Here is a 19,183-nt window from a genome sequence, read left to right on the forward strand (position 1 = left end):
TAAAACCTTTCTTCCTCCTATCTAGTGTGAATCTACCTTCTTTTAGTTTAGAACCATTACCCTTTGTCCTATCACTACATGCCCTTGTAAACAATCCCTCTCCAGCTTTCTTGGACAATTTGTCCTGACTGGGACAAACCCATGACACATAGAATCATAGAATGGTTTGGGTTGGAAGGGATCTCAAAGCCCATCTAGTTCCAACCCCCCTGCCATGGGCAGGGACACCCTCCACTAGACCACGTTGCCCAAAGCCCCATCCAACTTGGCCTTGAACATTTCCAGGGAGGGGGCATCCACAGGTTCTCTGGGCAACCTGTGCCAGTGTCTCACCACCCTCACAGTGGAGAATTTCTTCCTAATATCTAATCTAAATCTCCACTCCCTGAGCTTAAGGCCATTGCCCCTTGTCCTATCACTCCCTGCCCTGGTAAACAGTCCTTCTCCAGCTTTCCTCTAGCCCCTTCAGGTACTGGAAGGCTGCAGTAAGGTGTCTCTGGAGCCTTCTCTTCTCCAGGCTTAACAACCCCAGCTGTCTCAGCCTGTCTTCATAGGTGAGGTGCTCCAGCCCTCTGATCATCATTGTGACCCTCCTCTGGACTTGCTCCAACAGCTCCAAGTCCTTTTTATGTTGGGAATCCCAGAGCTGCATGCAGCTTTACGGGAATGTCTCAGGAGAGCAGAGTAGAGGGGCAGAATCAGCTCCCTTGACCTGCTGGTAACGCTTCTTTTGAAGCAGCCCAGGATATGTTTGGCTTTCTGGGCTGCAAGTGTACACTGCCGGCTGATGTTGAACTTCTCATCAACCGGAATAGACAGCTGTCTTCTAAGTTTTCAGCTTCAAGTGAACTTTACCATGGAAGATGTAATTTATTAGTAATTTGGGACAGCTTGGAACAAATTCTGTTATGTATGACTAACTCTAGGATTTAGATTGTGATGGGAAGCATTTTGGACATACAGACTGTTCCTTGGTTTTAGACCCATTCAGCTTTATTAGTTTTGATTTTGGGTGCTGAGGAAAAACACTTATAAGATTTGAATGAATATGAAAAAAAAAATGTTGAAAATCTGGTAGTTAAATAGTAAATGAGATGTTAACCCTCATTGAGCAAAATTACCCCCAAACTGTTAACGGGTTATACTTATCTTGCACAAAGAACACTGTTGGTTTCTGCTCTTTGCCCTTTGATTTTGATTGTCTTACTTATAATTAGACCTCTGGGAATCAGATTCTTTTTTAACTTAAAATTTGTGTTCTTATAAACCCTTATGAATATTTTTTAAACTTTTTTTTTTTTTAGACTTCTACCAGTCCTTTTTTTTTTTCTTCTCTTCACTTTCTCTAAAAATACAGAACACTAAAAATGTGATTCCTAGGGCCGTGCCTTAAATGCAGAACCACTTTGCCTGTAGTGGAAAGTCAGTCCACTATTAATGCATGAAACAAGCTTGAGTTGCTTGTTATTAAAGGAGATGGGGGATGCTTATTTTTTGTATTACATGTTCCTGATGGTGATTATGTGTAAGTTCATTCTTGTTTCCCACCCAGATTTTAAAATTCTACACACTTTTTCTAGGTAGAACATTTCAAAAATTCATACGTGAACAAATCTTCCTCTGTAAGTGAATGAGCTGCAAATCTAATCTTGTAGTCCAAGTTTAATTTGTCTCTTTTACGTTTCTATCTAAAACAGTGATATTTTTCATGTCTTCTGGTTTTTGACTCTCACATATGTAATTTGTGTATGTAATTGTGTTTAAAAAAAAACCAAAACACAAAAAATCCTGTCTGTCAGCTGGTTATTCCTCATTGCCTTTTTGCAGACCTTTAGTCCACAGTTGCAAGCCACTTACAAAAACAAAGTGGGAATGTGAGGAAGTAAGAATGTCAGGAAGAAGGTGATATGGTCTCAAGTAGTGCTATTAAATGATTAACTGAATAATTGGTACAACAACTGATAATCTAATTAATCAGTTACAGCACAAAGGAAGTAGGGTAATTGCTGTATTGAGAATGTTGAAGATTGATGCACTTCAAGATATGATACACATCTGTGGTGGTTCTCTTCTCAGAGGGAAAAACGAAGTTCTAATTTTATGTACCTGATGATTGAATTCCGTTGCGTCAAGTGTGATGATAAAGAATATGGAATAGTTTACTACGAAAAGGTAAGTGCCTTACAGGCTTTATGGTCGTCTTTAAAAAGCAACATATGCACCTAAAATGGATAGTTTTTTCTGCTGAGGTGAAATATTCTGCCGCAGGATAGCGGCAGACAGCTGTCAGTGGCAACTGTTTATGTACATACAAATCAAATAGTACAGATGCAACAAGATTGCAGAAGTCAGTCATTCGTGTAATACAGTTCAAGATTACAGAATTTAGCAAGTGTGAGTGATTAAAAACTTTTTGATTTATGATCCTTCAGTCATCCAGGACTACTTTCAGAGTAGCTGTATGTAAAATTATATCTTATATCAGGAAAAAATGCACCTGTATTGATTGGTAACTTTATAAAAGATAAGTTATTAACACTTTGCACAGGAGCTCTGCTGATGAACACTTTCTCTAAAATGAACAAATATGTAGTCATTTATGCTGAAAATGCTTTGGAAGCCAATTAAGGAAAAGACTTTGGATGGGAATGCCTTGCATCTTTTCTTTCTCTTTACAAACAGTTCTCCAAAGCAGTGCTTTTTTGAGTTCAAATTTAATGAAATGAAGGACTAACAGTGAGCTTAACAGACATCAGTGTGGCTTTGGAAAGCGTTATCAGTTCTTTTATGGACCTGTACATTATAGAAAGACCCACTAAAAAACCTCACCTGTCAGTAATTCTTAAAATTTTCAACATGTTTAGACTCAATAAGAATTCAGAAAGTTACTGAAGAATAATGCAGCTTTATGGGAAAGAAGGTGGAAAATGAGGCTGGAGTCCTGTTGAGAATAGAGGCACTAACTTCAGGCAGTATCTATTTTGAGAATTTAAAAACTCCTGTAATTCAGTACAGAAAATGTGAATACAATGGAAAATAGATTACAAGTATTTCTATGTATGTGATAACATTACTAGTTGATTGGGCAACAGAACTGTGGTCTAAAGAATCTAGAAGTTAGTAAAAAATACAATAATGAATTGCAAAAAGCAGGATTTCACAAAATTGAGGATGGGGGAGTGATGTCTGGGGTTTTTCAGTGTATTTGGGTGGGGGATTTTTTTTGGTGTTTGTCGTTGGGGTTTTTTTTGGGGGGGGGGTTGTTTCTTGGTGGTGTTTTTTTGATTTTTTTTTTTTTAATTGTGGGTTTTTTTTTTTTTGTCCCCTACCATTTATTGTAGTGACATGTTAGTTGCTTAGTTTTACTGACTGTGTCTCGGTAAACCATTACAGAAAAATGTAAGGCTTGTGAGAGTACAGTTGAAAAAGATAAAATTTTGGTGAAACTCTATGCCTTAGGCAGGTGTCTAGGTTAAAAACTTAGCTTCCTGCCTGAGTGTACAAGCAGGTTTTAGCATTTCTTTTGGTGGACTGTAGTTGACAGTGGGACCTCCCCCTACCTTTACAAATCTCTTTACCTTTAGAATAGCTTGTTTTGTAGTGCTTCTACAGGCTTTTCCTAGAACCAGCTATCATAGAAGATCTTGCTGTTACAAAACTCCCTTGTGTTACAAATCGGAATGAAATCCGCAATGTGTCAGACTCCTCCATGAAACAAAATAACTTTATTTACTTGTGTGAAAATCAAGAAAATATTTTTCTGGAGAGCATAATGGAATATGATCAAAATATTGAAACACTTTACTAACATTAGGTTTTTTTGCATTAGAACGTGCTGTACTTTCCACAGGTGCAAACTGATGAGCATGGCTACTGTACAGCTTTGTGTCCTCTTGTCTCTTTTATTTTCATAGTTCAGTATGACATTCCTAAAAATTACTTCTCTCCCTCACCTCCAGAAACCTACTGTTATAGGCGAATTATTCCTGATTTACACATTTTTTTGTCATCATTATGATTTTGCAGATATGCAAGGTGAGAGAAAGAAGATTCCGACTTCAAGCATGCATCTGTTTCTTTTAACAGGTGTTTCTGAAGCATATTAAAAGTGCATGGAGCAAAATAACTATGAATTGGCTGTTCTTGTGGAAATAAAGTAATTGAATGGGTAATAGTACATATTAAAGCTGTAACTGCAGTTTGAGGGATTTGTTGTCATGAAGTAGCTTTTCAACAAGTTCTTGACCCTTTTTCTGGCAGCGTAAATTAGTACGTAATTTAGTGCCTGTCGTCTTAGTTTTGTCATACTTCCCATTACAGTGTATGGCATACATATCTGGCGTCACCAATCCAGTATATTGAGTCTAATGAAAGTAGGTTCTGTTGTCACCTGTCTGTGACCGATAGTCAAAGTGGAGATTACTTGTCACGGGTTTGTTGATAAATTTGTTTTCAAGTGTTCACGAAGAACTAGCCTGTTAAACAGTGGTTGATAGAATTTGAGGTTCTTTGACTCAACATTCAATTATGAACAAGTGAAGTGGCAGTGACTCTTTCCATGTTCTCTGTTAACTTAATACAGCATTCAAGACATGAAGGATAGCAGTCTGCTAGCTACTGATTCTCCATTTAGGCAAAAATTCAGTGTGACTTTCCAAGTGCAGTTAACACCAGCATTTATCATTAATGTGTTTTTGTGCAGGTTTCAAGTGAAATTTTTGTTTGAATAAATAAATATATTGCACTGCTGGATCCAGCTTATTAAAAACAAAGGTAGTCTGATTATCAGAGCCTTTTTCATGGCTTGAAAGAAAGAAGTAGTCTATTGCATTGGGTGTCCATTTACTTTTTGTATGGGAGAGGTTGGATCCTATTGGTGTTACGTGAAATGATATTTTGACTAAATAAGATAAATAGAACTTCCTTGTTTATTAGTGTGAAACTAATTTTCAGGAAAGGGCAGAACCACCTTGCTGGTTCAGAAAATCCTTCAGATTTTGTTGACTTTCTTAAATGGATACTGATATTTATACCAAAGTCACACACTCTGACCTGAATGTAGTGAAATACCTCTAAAGCTCTGTGACATAGTAGTTTAAAGCAAGTTAATGCTATGTATTGATGTTGCTTTTGTTTTCCAGTGGCAAAATAGGAGGTGATCTCAGGTTCTGTCTGTGCTAGCAAGTAAAGCAGCCAAGAGGAACAGATGTGCAGAGTGAAGATGTTTCTAAAGGCCCAGTGTCTGCACTGCATTCTTACGCTTGAGACTAGCTTTAGTCAGGTCCTGTGGGCTGAATGACTATTGGCACTTGGAGAGTATTAGGTGTTTCTAAAACTTCCATGATCTAAACCAAAGCTTGCTACTGTTGCGTAAAAGGGTACAAGTCTGATGTGTGGCTAAGGGAGGCCCTTCTGTTGAGTCATGAGGTTTAGAAAGGACCCCCTTGGTTTCTAAACTCCTTCTCAGAGAGGAGCCTAGGTGCAGCTAGGTCCAGTCTTAGTCCCAGACTTGGTCAACGGTTTATGTCTAAAGGATAATGTGTGTAGCCACTTATCAGAGTCAACATTTGCCTGTCAGAGCCCCACTAAGGACTTTCACTGAAACAGTTTCACAAAGTTGAAAAGAAAAACGGGTAATTTATTGAGGCAACAGATATAAAAAGCTCAGAATTGCCGTTGATAAATGCACTTACCACAACAATTTTGAGCTCTAGTTAGTAGTTAGTGCTTTTGTTACTGATAGTTTTCCCGAGGTAACATCAGCCATAATTGGAGGTGCAAGTCTTACCAAAGAGGCATCCCAGCTTGGGGAGGAGAGAGGTCCAGGCCCATTGACCCGTCTGGTTAGTTGGAGTTCTTGTCCTCAAAAAAGAGGATTCTAAATGCCAGATTTATACTTTTGGCGAGGTGGGACTAAGTCAGGTATTGTGTGCCGATTGGCCCTTAACAAGGCTTGTTGTGCAGTTGATTGGGGCTGGGGAGGGGGAAGTGGCAGAGAACAAAGGCATTCAGTGTAGAGGGGCGGTGGTCTGTTTAGTTTTACCAAAATAAGGTCCAGCTGTGAAGGCTCCCCCTCACCCCAGGCATCACTTAGTTGATTGAGGAGTAGACCCGTCAGGCGCTGCATCTTGTTAAGATGAACAAATTGCTCATCTCCTGCCCCTGTTCAGGTCCAGTGCTTATCAGTGCAAGATAAGAAAGTTGCTCAATCCCTGTTCTTGCCCAAGCTGGACTCCCCCAGGGCCCCTTCTGCTGGCTTATAATGGCCCTGTATTCTGCACCAACAAGCCTGGACAAGTCTGGCGTCCCACAGCTGCATGGGGATGATCAGGAGAGACACTTAAAAGCATGCACCTGACCAAATTAAAATCTTACATTAGAGTTGAGCCTCAGGCATTGATATGATTTAGTAAGTTTGTATGGTCATGGTCAGTGATCCATGTGATGCTTTCCAAATATGAGAGAGTTAGAGCTGTGTGTTAATCTAATTGGAAGGGAAGTTAAACAACTGATGTCCTTCATGGGGAAGCTAATGGCTTTGTGCCTTCTTGAAGATTTCACAAAATACTTCTTAAAATGTTAACTCCTGACGCAGTAATTTGTCCCATGGTGGCTTTGGAAAAGCTTGGTTTCACAGCAAGTTTTGATTGAAGCTTAAGGTTTTGTTCTAAAACGCAATGGGAGCAAAGTTTTCCTACTGCTTCAGCTGAATAACTAGAGCTTTTCAGCTTGTCTCCTCAGCATGATCTAGCTGCATTTGAGAGGGGGAATTTGACGAACAGTCATTAAAATATTTTGAAAGGTTAAAAAAAGACACATGTCAGCAATGAGTTTAGAAATCATTCTTTTAATGCTAGTCTTGGAAAAAATCCCCAGTCTGGGTTTTAAAGGGTGTTACAAATGCTTCAACATTAGTCACTGGAAGGCTTCATGTGTTTTTATTTTAGTTTTGTAAGTAAGCAAATTTTAGGCAATTGTGCTTTTGTCATTCTCATCCTAGTAAGTTTTGAGTTGGTAATAGGTGTCATAGGTTTTTGATTGTGGGATAGGTCCTCCATTTTTACAAGCGTGAAAGCTTTGTCAGACGCTTTCCTTTTACAGCTATTTTATCGGAATGTTTTCACTGAGAGAATGATGTAGTACTATGGGTGTTATTACTACTTACAGTGGATATTCCACATAGGATATGGATGTTAGAAATGCCTCAGTAGGAGTTTGAACATTTGTTAATTGCTAGTGAATCCACTCCTGGGTCAGTTTTTTCCTGCAGCGCTTTTATGTGAAGGGTATAAATGGGGTGGAAACTTGTTTGTCACTGGGACATTGGTAATCCTTTGTTGTTTTAGAAAGGTCAATTCGAATTGCAGCCTCATGATTTTGATGAGGAAGATAACCAGTTAGTAGATAGAAATCAGTCTGTCATCTCTTGTAGTTGCATGTGTTTCTTTTCAGAAGGAACCCCCCTGCAATGTTTCACTGTTTTTTATGTAATTTGACTTTGTAAAACTAGTGTAACGTGATCTGAAAATTCTGTCCAATGGGATGGCAAAGGTTTTAATGTGCGAGTGCTAATCTGTCAGTCTGGCTCTTACTTAGTTCAGTCTACTGTTACATTGACACAGTAGTGTTTTGTTATAATTGAAATACTTTAGAATTAATAGCATTTCCATACAGTTAGGTTAAAGCTAAGTTCGTTATTTAGGCAGTACGGTTTTAAAACAGAAACTGTAAGCAAATGGACTCTTTGTCCTCCTCTGTGTTTGCACGCATACTTTTTTAAAGACTAATGGGAGAAGCAAATCTCATATTCTGGGACCATCAACAGCCACAGACAGATTGTATATATGTTTCCCTTAACTGGGATGGATGTGTGTGTAGTTACTGTCTTTGTTTTGACTGTAAAATTCTTACTTTAGAAAGGCACAGGAAGCTAATAAATGTAATAAAAGTGTCTTCCTGAATGTGCATTTTAATTATAAGAGATCTTTTGCTGTAGTCAGCTATACAAAATTTATGTAGCTGGAAAAAAGTGTTTCTCCTGAAAGTTTAATGGCAATTTTAACTCGTGTCATCTTGGCGACAAATGATTCTTTTATCTTCCCCTTCATACAAACCCTTCAATTCTTTGAAAGTTACATCTGAAAAGTATGAAAGTAAAGCCATTCCAAGAGGCATATGCAATTGGAAAAGCAGGAGGAAAAAAATAAAATAGAGTGGGGGTAGAAACAAGCCTGAGCAAGTTATCTCAAAACTTATATTATTGAAGGAAATGTTGATATGTCAAAAACCAAAATTTGATTCTGAGCTGAAAAGTACTCCAAAATAAATGAGAACAGCCTAAATATACATATAGCATAGCACATATTATGCTAGTGTTGTCTTCGTTTTTTTTCTGTTTTACGGTTTTATACTGTCTTTTAAATGAAACGTTCTTCTGTAGATTGTGTCAATGCTTAGATACACTTCTAAGGTACACAAAACACAGCTGAGTGGGACTGGAGCAGGGAAATAGAGTTGCTGTTTCTGTCATGTGGTGTCAGGCTTTGTATTTTTTTTCCTTCTGCCTTGTTCAAACTGGAAACTTTTCATTTCTGCCTTATTTATGCATGAGCAGGTTAATGTCCCCTAAGGACACTAAGAGGCTCCTGTTGTACTGTTCCAGAGCAGCACAGCCTGAACTTCTGGGAGAGACTGTCACGCTCCGTGTGGAACCCGTGATAGACAGGCACACTTGTATCTTCATAAATTCATCTGTGTTTCACATGGCTTGTATGTTGAACTGTTAGGAGATATTTTCTGCAGTATGGTTGTTATGTTCATACAAATGATACATACAGATACAATGTTCATACAAATGATATGTTTCCTATCATTTGTAGGAAATGATTTGGTTTTGGTGGAAATAAGGACCCTGACTGGGTTTCTCTTTCTGCTTATAGATGACACGTGTAATAATAATGGGAAATTTCTCCACTCAGTAGCCTGTGTGCCAGCATGGTAGTGAGTTGCCAAGCTGAATCTCCTCAGACGAACTTTCATGTGTCTTGTCACCTTGTTTATCATCTGTCAAAAACTAACAAGAAAAAAAATCCATTTCTTATTTTCTGTTTTCCCCTTTTATAACTATCAAAAGTCAGCAAGGTGCAGTTGCATCATTCTTTCGCTGTAGTATAATTCACAGTACATTGATATAACGTGGATTTTTTTTTCCCCCCTAAAACTTGAGATGTTTAATATGCCTTTAACTTTTTGCCATTCAGGATGGTGATGAGTCATCTCCAATTTTAACAAGTTCTGAAATTGTTAAGATTCCAGATCCGCAGATGTCTATGGTAAGCAATGCTCCATGTAGTGCAATCTATATTACACTATTTTTACTGAAGTTTTCATAAAGGGGAGATAAAACTTGCCTGTATTATTGTCTGTAATATTTTAAAATTCCATTGGAAAGATGTATTTAACCAGTTGAGAAATATCAATGAGTTTGACTTTTAATTTTTTTTTTTTTTTCTCCTGCTTCTGTTAGATTAAAATACAAGAATTGATGTAATGCTTATGTTCAACTCCTTTCCATACCTAATGTGCTTGCTTCTGAGGTATAGGAAAGCAGAGAAGGGGGATTGTTGGCAAAAGAGGTCAGAGGGTGGGAATATAAAGTAAGAGGGAGCTGAAGAAAAGAAATTCCGAGGAAGGTGCAGTAACTCTTGGTCACTTCATTTGTTAAAATATTTTCTCCCAACACTCTCTTGTATGTTGTCTTTCATATAGACAGTGCCTAAGTACAGTTCTAGAAAAGATTTCCATTATTGTGGATGCCAATTCAGTGGGACTGGTATTGGCAGCTTTGGGAACCTTAATGTAAGTGGGCTTCTACTGGCAACACTGTTTGAGCACTGTGTACTCTAACACTGCAAGAGCAAGTCTGACAATGCTGAAAACTGCCTTGGCTGCTGAAATCTCATTGGCACTGTGGCTCCTATTGTGGCTCCTACTGTTGCTAACATGGCATTAACAGTGGGGAAAACTTTTTACAAGTTTTTCTTGCATACAAAGCTTTATATTGCAAACATCCTAAAAATGTTTATAAAGCGGCTAGCACGTTTGAGTGCTGTCTAAATCACAGATGTGTTGACTGAAACGCTTGCATTTTGCAGCAATTCACTGAAAGGCAAGATATGGTTTGTAAATTGTGTGAAGTAAAAACAAAATCCACAAAAAAAACCCCAGAACAAAATGCAAAATCCCCAACAACCCTCCACACATCATTGTAGGAATTTCTTCTAAAACAACAAAAAAATTCCAGAAGACACTGTAGTTTTAATGTCAATTTTAATTGTCATGCATTATTCAAGATACTGGTGAGTCTTTGCTAGATGGTTTCGTTTCAATAGTAATTTTCTCTGGACTTTAAATATTTATAAATACTGACTTACTCCCTACATTTAGGAGAACTTAGTAGAAAGCAAACACCACAAGCTTGCTCGAAGTTTAAGAAGTGGACCTTCTGATCATGATCTGAAGCCTAATGCAGCTACACGAGATCAGCTTAATGTAAGTCAGTCATATGATGGCAAAATTGAATTTTATTAGGTAGATTGGTATTAATATGTGGTGGCAGTTTAAGGAAAATACAGTTCATTTCAGTTTAAAGAAAGTCATTAATGAAGAAATGTCATTAAGTGTTTCTTACAGGTGCTTAGTTAGATGGGTCCAACTCAGAAAGGAGCAGAAAGTACTTGCTCGTTTTTTTGTAAAAGTTTTTTGGGGGTAAGAATGCATATCGTGCACCTATCATGTAGATGTTGATGGTAGTCTTAAAGTAACTGTATGTTTGCCTACACTGCCACTATCTATCAGCTGCATAACTGAGGAGCCATCACCATGATAGCATGAGAACTTTGTGTTGTTGGAAAGCTTTTTTTTTCCCCTAGCTATTTTTGTGTGTTGTCAGTGTTGTGTGTTGTCACAGTGTAGTCTGTTAACTTGTTGATTATGCCTGTTCTTGTTTTTAACCTCACTTTCTGACTATGTATCTAATAGATCATAGTGAGTTATCCACCGACAAAGCAGCTAACTTATGAGGAACAGGATCTAGTTTGGAAATTCAGATATTACCTTACTAATCAGGAGAAGGTAAGTTGAATGATTGGAGAGGCCTTATTATTGCAAGAGGTGCTTCATCGGGCAGTCATTCTACAATGTTTTGTTATTGCAGAGATACAGAGCTTCATTGTTTTAGAAGCTAGTCAGGATTATTTTTACTTTTTCTACAATGTTACTGATTTAAAAATTGGCAACTGTAATTTTCCCTCTTAAGTCATATGAGCTAGCTATTACTACAGCAGTGTTTCTACATACACTATTGGCTTAAAATACCAATGTTGCCAATATTAAAGAGGCGCTTCTTCATCCCTTTTAGACAAGGGTTAGCGTTACCAGAATAAGTAGTAGCACACCAACAGCCCAAAGTAAATTAAATAACTACATATTCCCCCAGGAGTGGGTATTTTTTATGTAGTGGTAATTGTGGTAGAGCAGTACCATTGTCTTTACATTTTACTTAGAAGATAACCCAGCTGCATTTTTCTAGGATGTATTAAAGCAATCCAATATCATATTGTCCTTTACATCAGTAAGGTTCCTCAGGTCTGGGCTTATGTAAATATAGTCTGAATCTACTTCTACTTTAATGTGAAACATTCATTTCTGAAATCATTTGTTTAGGCTGGCTTTTCACTGATTTAATTGTCCAATTTCTTTCTATTTAGGCCTTGACAAAATTCTTAAAATGTGTCAACTGGGACCTACCACAAGAGGCAAAGCAAGCACTGGAGCTCCTGGGCAAGTGGAAGCCCATGGATGTGGAAGACTCTCTGGAACTTCTGTCATCTCACTTCACCAACCCAACGGTTCGGCGCTATGCCGTCGCCAGGCTTCAGCAGGCTGATGATGAGGTATTCATTGGGCTGTAGGTACATGTGAAAGTCTGCTGCTCTCAGGATTTTTGGTGTCATTGAGTACTTGAAATATTTGCTACTTTTTAAGGCATTTAAGTGAATAATAGTGATGGAAAACTAAAAAAATATAATGAATTTCACTGTAATACTGTTCATTATAAGCTCTTTATGGAGCAAAGTCTTCACATTATTAAGTGGCACTTACTGATAATTGTCTTAGTGGGAACAGCCAGTGATAACTGGTTTTGTCAAACAAGGTGAAACAACTATGTTCTCCACAGAAACCAGTGATAAATTTTGAATGTTAACCTGCATAGAATTGCTCTGAACTTAAATAGTCTACTAAAAGATTTCCAGCAAATCCACCTAGTAAACTGAAGCAATATATCATCATATTCTTTTGCTAAAGAAAGTGAGTAGAAAAGCATCTGTAGAAATAAAGTGTTAGTAATTGTGTACTGATTAGAAGATGATGAGCTGTGATTTGTGAGCAGAGCCCACTTAATAGATGCTAATCTGTTAAATTTTAATTATTATGTATTTTATTCTCTTTTGACAGTTAAAAAAAAAAAAAGGACTTTGAATGTATTACCATAACTCTTGAATCCTTGGCAATCAATAGAGTTTAAAATAGGGAGCATAAATATATCAGTTTTTTGCACGCTTACTTCAATAGCGAAGGTCATACTGCTTTGACTTTAAAAATGTACCTTTTATGAAACATTTGAAGGCAACTAAATAGAGAAAGTTGAATAGTAGAGGCAACAAATACATTATAAATAGTGAGTGATTAAAATTCTATTCTTCAATCTAAAATACATCAGATACGTGGTTTTTATTTGGATCCCCAGCTCTACAAGGGATTAAAAAAAAAAAAGTGTGTAAGAGAGGAGAGAATCTGATTTCCTGGTACCACAGTCCAAATTTTATGCTTGAATTTTCTTCTTGGGAGCCACATACTGAAAGGTGTATTTTGTTGATGCTGGAAGCAAGTAAGGCAGCTTACCTAAAGAGAACTTTAAAATAGTAATTGCACTTGAATATTTACTTAATTAGTACTTACTGCCTTTCAGTTACAAAAAAGTAGTAGTGTGAGAACTCAGTATCTTTTGGGAATCGAACTCCATCCTACACTATTTTTTCTATTGCGTATTGCTTGCTAGGGAGACCTCAATTTCCATTTCTTTATAGGTCACTGCATCCTGGCTAAGTTTTTCTATAAATTAGAAGTTTGAAAATATATGGAGTCCTAGTCAGCTTTGAATGACCCCTTCAATTATTTTTCTTTTCCTCCATGAGGATTTGCTGATGTACCTGCTACAGTTAGTCCAGGCATTGAAATATGAAAACTTTGATGACATAAAGAATGGACTGGAGCCTAACAAGAGGGACAGTCAAAGTTCAATGTCAGAAAATGTGACAACATCCGGAACTAATGGTGCAGAAATAGACAGGTAAGAAGCTTAGATTTCCAGTAGAAAAGCAGAAACGTGTAACATTCAGTCCTCAAATTATTTGTACTTTTTAGGGACCGTTGCATATTCAACATCCAGTTTTATAATCTGAAGCAGTGACATAAAAAAAATCAAGAAAAACCTCCTGAACTTTCACAGAATGTATTTCCTTACTACAGATAGTTTACAGAGCAAACAATCTTAATCCTGAGGTTATGGCCTTTGACCTTACTGCATGAAAGGAAGACAAGCTCTGGAGAGTTGGAAGAACACTGGCTGGCATTGCTTCTTTCTGTCCTTGCAAAAGTTAGGATGTATTCAGTGAAGTTGTTGTATGAGGCTCCACTTGCCAGTTTGATGAAAGAGTGTGGATCTAAAAGTCCAATCAGTCTGAAATGGAAAGAAATTTCTTCCTGCTCCTGCAAAAGAAAGTGTAGGGAGAGACCTGTGAATGTAAAGGAGCTGAGGGAGCACACTTTTTATTCTTGCACGAATCCAAAGAAAGGCTGAAATATCTAATTAATATGATATTTAGCAAGGTGCAAACAAACGTTGTTAGCCAAAGTCTGCGGTGAATATTTAATACAAATTTCCAAGCTTTTTAGTCTTAAGCTTCAGTATCTAATCACTCGTTTCACTAGGGTATACTTTTCATATTATAAGTATACTGCTTTTCATTGATCTTGCCACTGAGCTGTAGAGTGGGTGCCCTGGGATGTATGGTGTATTTTGAGGCTGCAGTGACACTTAGACATTAGTAGAGCTGTTTTGATTACTTCCTTTCAGGTAAATTTACTGTCTTGATAATTTTGCCTTGCAAGCATTGGGTTTGTCTACTCTGTTATGTGTAATTGCATTCCAGAGACGAGTGCTTGCAGGTGTTGTGTATTAGCAATTTCATCTTAAGAACATTTAAAAAAAACCTTATCCTGAAAATGTGGATTTGCTAAATTACCATCTATGTCTGCTTATTTTTTATGGAAGGTGAAATAAAATGCTAAGTTTGCGGTAAGTGAACGGCCTTCACAGCCATAAACTGTGTAGCTATCCAGGCACAGATTTTTGCTGTTTTCAGGAACTGCAGCTGTCAAAGTTGCTGTTCATGCAGTTTGTTCTGAAATAAAGTTGAGATACTATCTTAAAAGATACTTCTCTTCCAGTTTTCTGAATTTATTATGCTGTGGAAGTGAAAGTGTTGCTATTTCTATCCATGCATCATGCCCCCCAACAAGAACTTTGACTTATGCCAATTACATGCTTTCCTTTATGTAGTTCCCAGATCATGAATCCTGTTGCACCTGTTTCCTCACCACCCCTTTCTTCTAAGACAAAGGAGTTTCCAGACAACGAAAACTTTGATGTAAGATAAATGCTTTACCTTGTATTTTTTTTATACTCAAGGCTTTTTAGAGACATAGTACTGTTTTTGTTTGTGAATATTTGAATCTTTCTACTGTATGTTGCTGAATACTGAAGTGCTCGAAAAACCTAAGTGCTAAGAAAATAGCTGTAGCTTAAATGTTTTTTTTTTTTACAGGCCATTTATTTGTGTGCATGGTCAAAACTATCCAAAACTAGGGGACTGGGCACTGAATTCTTCATAAAATGAAAGTACTCTGGTTTAAAGGAGAAAATTACTGCAAAGGCTATTTCATGGTGATTAGATACTGACAATTGCATGTGTTTGAGGTGTTTTAAAGCAGTTTTTCTAATGGAAAACAGTTATCCAAATATTTTAATCTCTGCAGTCTGTTCTTTCTGTAACCATATTCTTTGGAGGGAATGTCACCTTTTTTTGGACCTAAGTGAGACACTGTATGTTGATTTACATCTGCCAAGGTTTATACTCAATTTATACCACAAATAGAAGAGTAATAAAAATGGGACTGGGGAGGGGGGAAGATAAAAGGTACGGACTGTTTGAAGGAACCTGATGTGCAGTTATTTGGTTTTTGAGCTAAAGATCCATTCCCTGTTGCAAATCTTCCTTTTTGGGTCTCAGTACTGCATAGATAATAAGCCTCAAATTGATCATACAGAGATTTCTTGTTAATTGGAATATTAAACCTTGAAAAAGCAGCTGAATGGTGTGTATTCTCTACAGATTTTTTTCCTTTATGTTAAGATGTAGAACATCTTAATGAGTTTTAGATCTTCTGGATGCAAAACAGGGTAGCAAATCCCTTTTGGGTTGGGTCTTACAGCAAGGAATAATTGCATAGGAGGAAAATGTAATATATGGTAAATAGAAGCTTTAATGTAAAGTTTTATTGTTTGAGAACATCGCCTACTTTTGACGTGTTGGTAAATACATTATTGTAGTAGAAGAACTTTTTTTACTTGTAGTGTTTTGCTGGATTTGGAGTATTATTAAAACTAAGATGATTTAAATATTAGGTTGGATTGGATTCAGATTTTAGAAGGGAATATATCTCTCAAAGCTCCCTGCAATTGTTTGAGGGTTTTCCTTAACTTCATCTCTCTCTCAAGTTCATAGACTTCTTTGTAATTTAATTTTACTTTTCTTAAATCTCTTCCAGCAAGACCTTTGCACTTTCTTGATTTCACGAGCGTGCAAAAATTCCACGTTGGCAAACTACTTATACTGGTATGTTAGAAACTATTTATTCATATTGTATCAATGTTTATATAATGCGCAGAAGGATGCACAGCAAAAGATGACCTGTCTTGAGATCTTGAGAATCTCAATTTCTGTCAGGATGAAGTAGTAAATTTAAAACAATATGCATTTGAACAGATAATTACTAAAAGGAAGGTGCTGGGTTTTAAAATGCCCAAATGCTTTACTGTTAGATGAAGGTGATTTGTAGGGCATTAAGTACAGTCTTTAAAAAAAAAAAAAAAAAAGCCTAGCTATAGTTTATAAGTTGTCATTCAGTTTGTTTATGGGGGTGGGAAGGAGATGAAGTTCATCTTCTGCTCTGTTTTTCTGTTTGGTTTGTGTTTATAGCTTTTGACAGTGTTGGCTAGAATATTAAGGTTATCAACTTTAGTATTAAGCAGAAGTGTACTTTATGAAGGTTCATAAAGCACTAATTTTTTGGTGCTAACCTGATTATTTTTTAGATTCCATTCTATGAGCACAAACAAAATGTCATTGCAGATGTGCTTTCTTAAGGGGGAACTTTAGTTGTGAATAGTTCATCTAGATAGTGGAGAGGTGAGATTACTCATTTAAAGATCTTGTCTTACTGCAGTGGTTTAAGAATTAAATTAGATCCCTAAACTAGTTATCTGCATGCCTTCTGCGTAAGCATTTGCAGATACCTCATGTGAAGAGAGCTGTATTCTGAAAGCGTGTATGTATGTGTATATGTTTATGTATGTGTATGCCTGTACACAACACACAGCTATTTACTTGTATATATACATGTATTTTAAAATAAAGAGCATAGATGTCTTTTACATTGCTAAATTTAAGTCAAATGATTCTCATTTGTATCATCCTGTAGATGTATCTAATAACTAAAAATACTAATAGACATTATCATATGTTAATGTCTATGAATATTAACCACATATAAGCTGTGAATTAGCAACAGAGTATGACATGTGATGTAAACTTACTAAACTGTTCTTCTGAAATTCCTACAAGAATCCTAGCCTACCCTGAGAGAGACTCCATTTGTAAATGCCTTCTTAAGTTTTATTATTTAATTGCTTTTTCAGTAGCTTAATTTTGAAGTAAGTGCATGACTTAACTAGAGTTCCTTAGTGTAAATACTTCTTTTACAGTGGTCAAAGATAATGTTTGGCTTCAGAAAAAGGTGCTATTGAGTTTAAATGATTAAAAATAATTCAGGCTGAATTGATGCAGGTAGAAGCCAAATGCCTGACTTAATAAAATATTCTTCATTAAGATAAGCATTAATAGGTTAGCTTATTTCTATCATTGCTAGAAACTGCACTTGCATTTCGGCAACATCTCAGACATTCAGTCTACATAAAGTTCAAACATCCCAAACTCTGAAGTTTTTGTCTTATAACCCAAAGATAATAAAAAAGGGCAAAAAAACCCACCCCAAAAACACCCGCACCAAACCAAAGAGCCCAGTGAATTTTGTCTTTGTTTTCTTTCCAGACATCTCAATTTCTCTGTGACAAAATACAAATGTTGCAGCCACTGTTTGAGCTGACGTAGCCATAAATCCTCTTGGCTGTTGATCAATTGCTTGTTTCAACTATCCAGACACAGTGTGCACCTGAAATAATCAATGGAAAAAGTACAATAACCCTTGAAAATCAAACCTCATGCTCAGTCACTTGTCATTGTAAAGCTGTCCTATCCTTATACTTTAACAGTGACTACAGAAGTCAGGGCTCCTGCTTTATTCCGTCTCTTCTGTGGATGTATGAGACACCTATCCAAGTATGAAGCAGTACTCTTACTTCTTGTTTCAAGATAGCTTTGAGAAACTATCTAGAGCTTTTTAACAAATGAAGATGACATGTTTCAGTTCATTACTTCCTGTTTTCCTTGAAGTTTTGGTGTGCAGACTTTGTGAATATGGACTATTTTTATGCACATATTACTGCAATCTAATTTTGTCATTTTAGTGAGGGAATGGTGTAGAACAATATATTACCAAAGTCGTAGAAGTAATCTTTAGTTACAAATTCCACTGAGGTAATAGTCATGGAATAAGTTACCTATACGTTATTTTAATATATATATAATATATTGTGTATTGATAGATGAGACTAGTCAAATCTGATCAGCTGCAAATGACAGCTCTAATCTTGTCCCATAATCATTCAGTTGCAAAGATTCTGCACAAATGCGTAAGGAAAGGGTAATTCTAGCTGTCAGCGTAAAGTCTAAGTGTGCTTGTTGAATGTGCAGAGTCACTTTTGAATCCAAATGCCGTGTTTGAACATCGACTGACTTACTAATTTCTTCCTTTTTTTAATAGTGGGGTTATATGTTTTTGCTGAGTAGTACTAAGGGATATACTGATCAACAGAAAGACCTGTGCATATAGCTACTTTTTGCTTGTGCAAATAGAAATAAACACAAAAGCATTCCAAACAACTGCTTAAGATATCAAAATAAATTTTCAGTATAGCTGTCCCAAATTGTACTGTTTAAATTTTTTAAATTTTAATTGTACTGTTTAAATTTTGTATGCAACTCATAATTTTAGAAATAAAAACTCATTTTAGTACGTAGACTTTGCAGAGCTGCTCCAGGACCAATAACATCTCTTCCACTGTTGCTAAGGCTAAAATGGAACAGGTAGGGTGAGACTGGTTTTGCAGGTCTATAGCAAGTTTGCAGCCACTGCGTTATGTAAAGGGTAGTAGCATAGTGGAATGCCTACTCCAATGTGTACTGCTTGGTTGGAGTGTTCATGTGATTTGGACTTCTGACTTGTCCTGTTTGAGTGATGCCACTTCACTGTAAATGAAAGACCTCAGAAACTCTGATAGACTTTCCTGATGCAACTTGGAATTTCACTATGCAGTTTTGAAGAGTTCGCCTGTTGGTTCATATCTCGTTCAAAGATTGACTTTATTTTTAGTTTCAAGCCTGTAATAGGGGGCTGTTGTATTTCACTCAAATTGTGTAGCACCAAAGTACAGCATAACTTGTGTTGGTTTTATGCTGCAGGTATGTAATAGTGGAGTGTGAAGACCAAGACACTCAGCAGAGGGACCCAAAGACTCATGAAATGTACTTAAACGTGATGAGAAGATTTAGTCAGGCTTTGCTGAAGGTAATGCCTCTGTCAGGAAGTGCGTAGTGTTTTG

General features: G+C 36.9%; 1 protein-coding gene across 3 annotated transcripts in view; it reads left to right on the forward strand.

Annotated features, from left to right (window-relative positions):
* The window catches only part of PIK3C3 (phosphatidylinositol 3-kinase catalytic subunit type 3), an 82,202-nt gene that overhangs the window by 12,873 nt on the left and 50,146 nt on the right, over positions 1 to 19,183 (forward strand). For 2 of the 3 annotated variants that reach the window (XR_012832945.1, XM_075739468.1), the window contains exons 6-15: positions 2,077 to 2,172; positions 9,261 to 9,332; positions 9,769 to 9,858; positions 10,447 to 10,551; positions 11,041 to 11,133; positions 11,769 to 11,954; positions 13,257 to 13,411; positions 14,684 to 14,771; positions 15,952 to 16,019; positions 19,044 to 19,149. Coding sequence is in view for 2 of the 3 variants with exons in the window: in XM_075739468.1 (XP_075595583.1) it covers positions 2,077 to 2,172; positions 9,261 to 9,332; positions 9,769 to 9,858; positions 10,447 to 10,551; positions 11,041 to 11,133; positions 11,769 to 11,954; positions 13,257 to 13,411; positions 14,684 to 14,771; positions 15,952 to 16,019; positions 19,044 to 19,149 (1,059 nt within the window). In the remaining variant the exon portion in view is untranslated. The remainder of the gene's footprint in view (positions 1 to 2,076; positions 2,173 to 9,260; positions 9,333 to 9,768; positions 9,859 to 10,446; positions 10,552 to 11,040; positions 11,134 to 11,768; positions 11,955 to 13,256; positions 13,412 to 14,683; positions 14,772 to 15,951; positions 16,020 to 19,043; positions 19,150 to 19,183) is intronic. The other variant, XM_075739469.1, reaches the window with a different exon arrangement.

Source organism: Balearica regulorum, chromosome Z, assembly GCF_011004875.1.
Source record: "Balearica regulorum gibbericeps isolate bBalReg1 chromosome Z, bBalReg1.pri, whole genome shotgun sequence".
Classification (NCBI taxonomy): Eukaryota; Metazoa; Chordata; class Aves; order Gruiformes; family Gruidae; genus Balearica; species Balearica regulorum.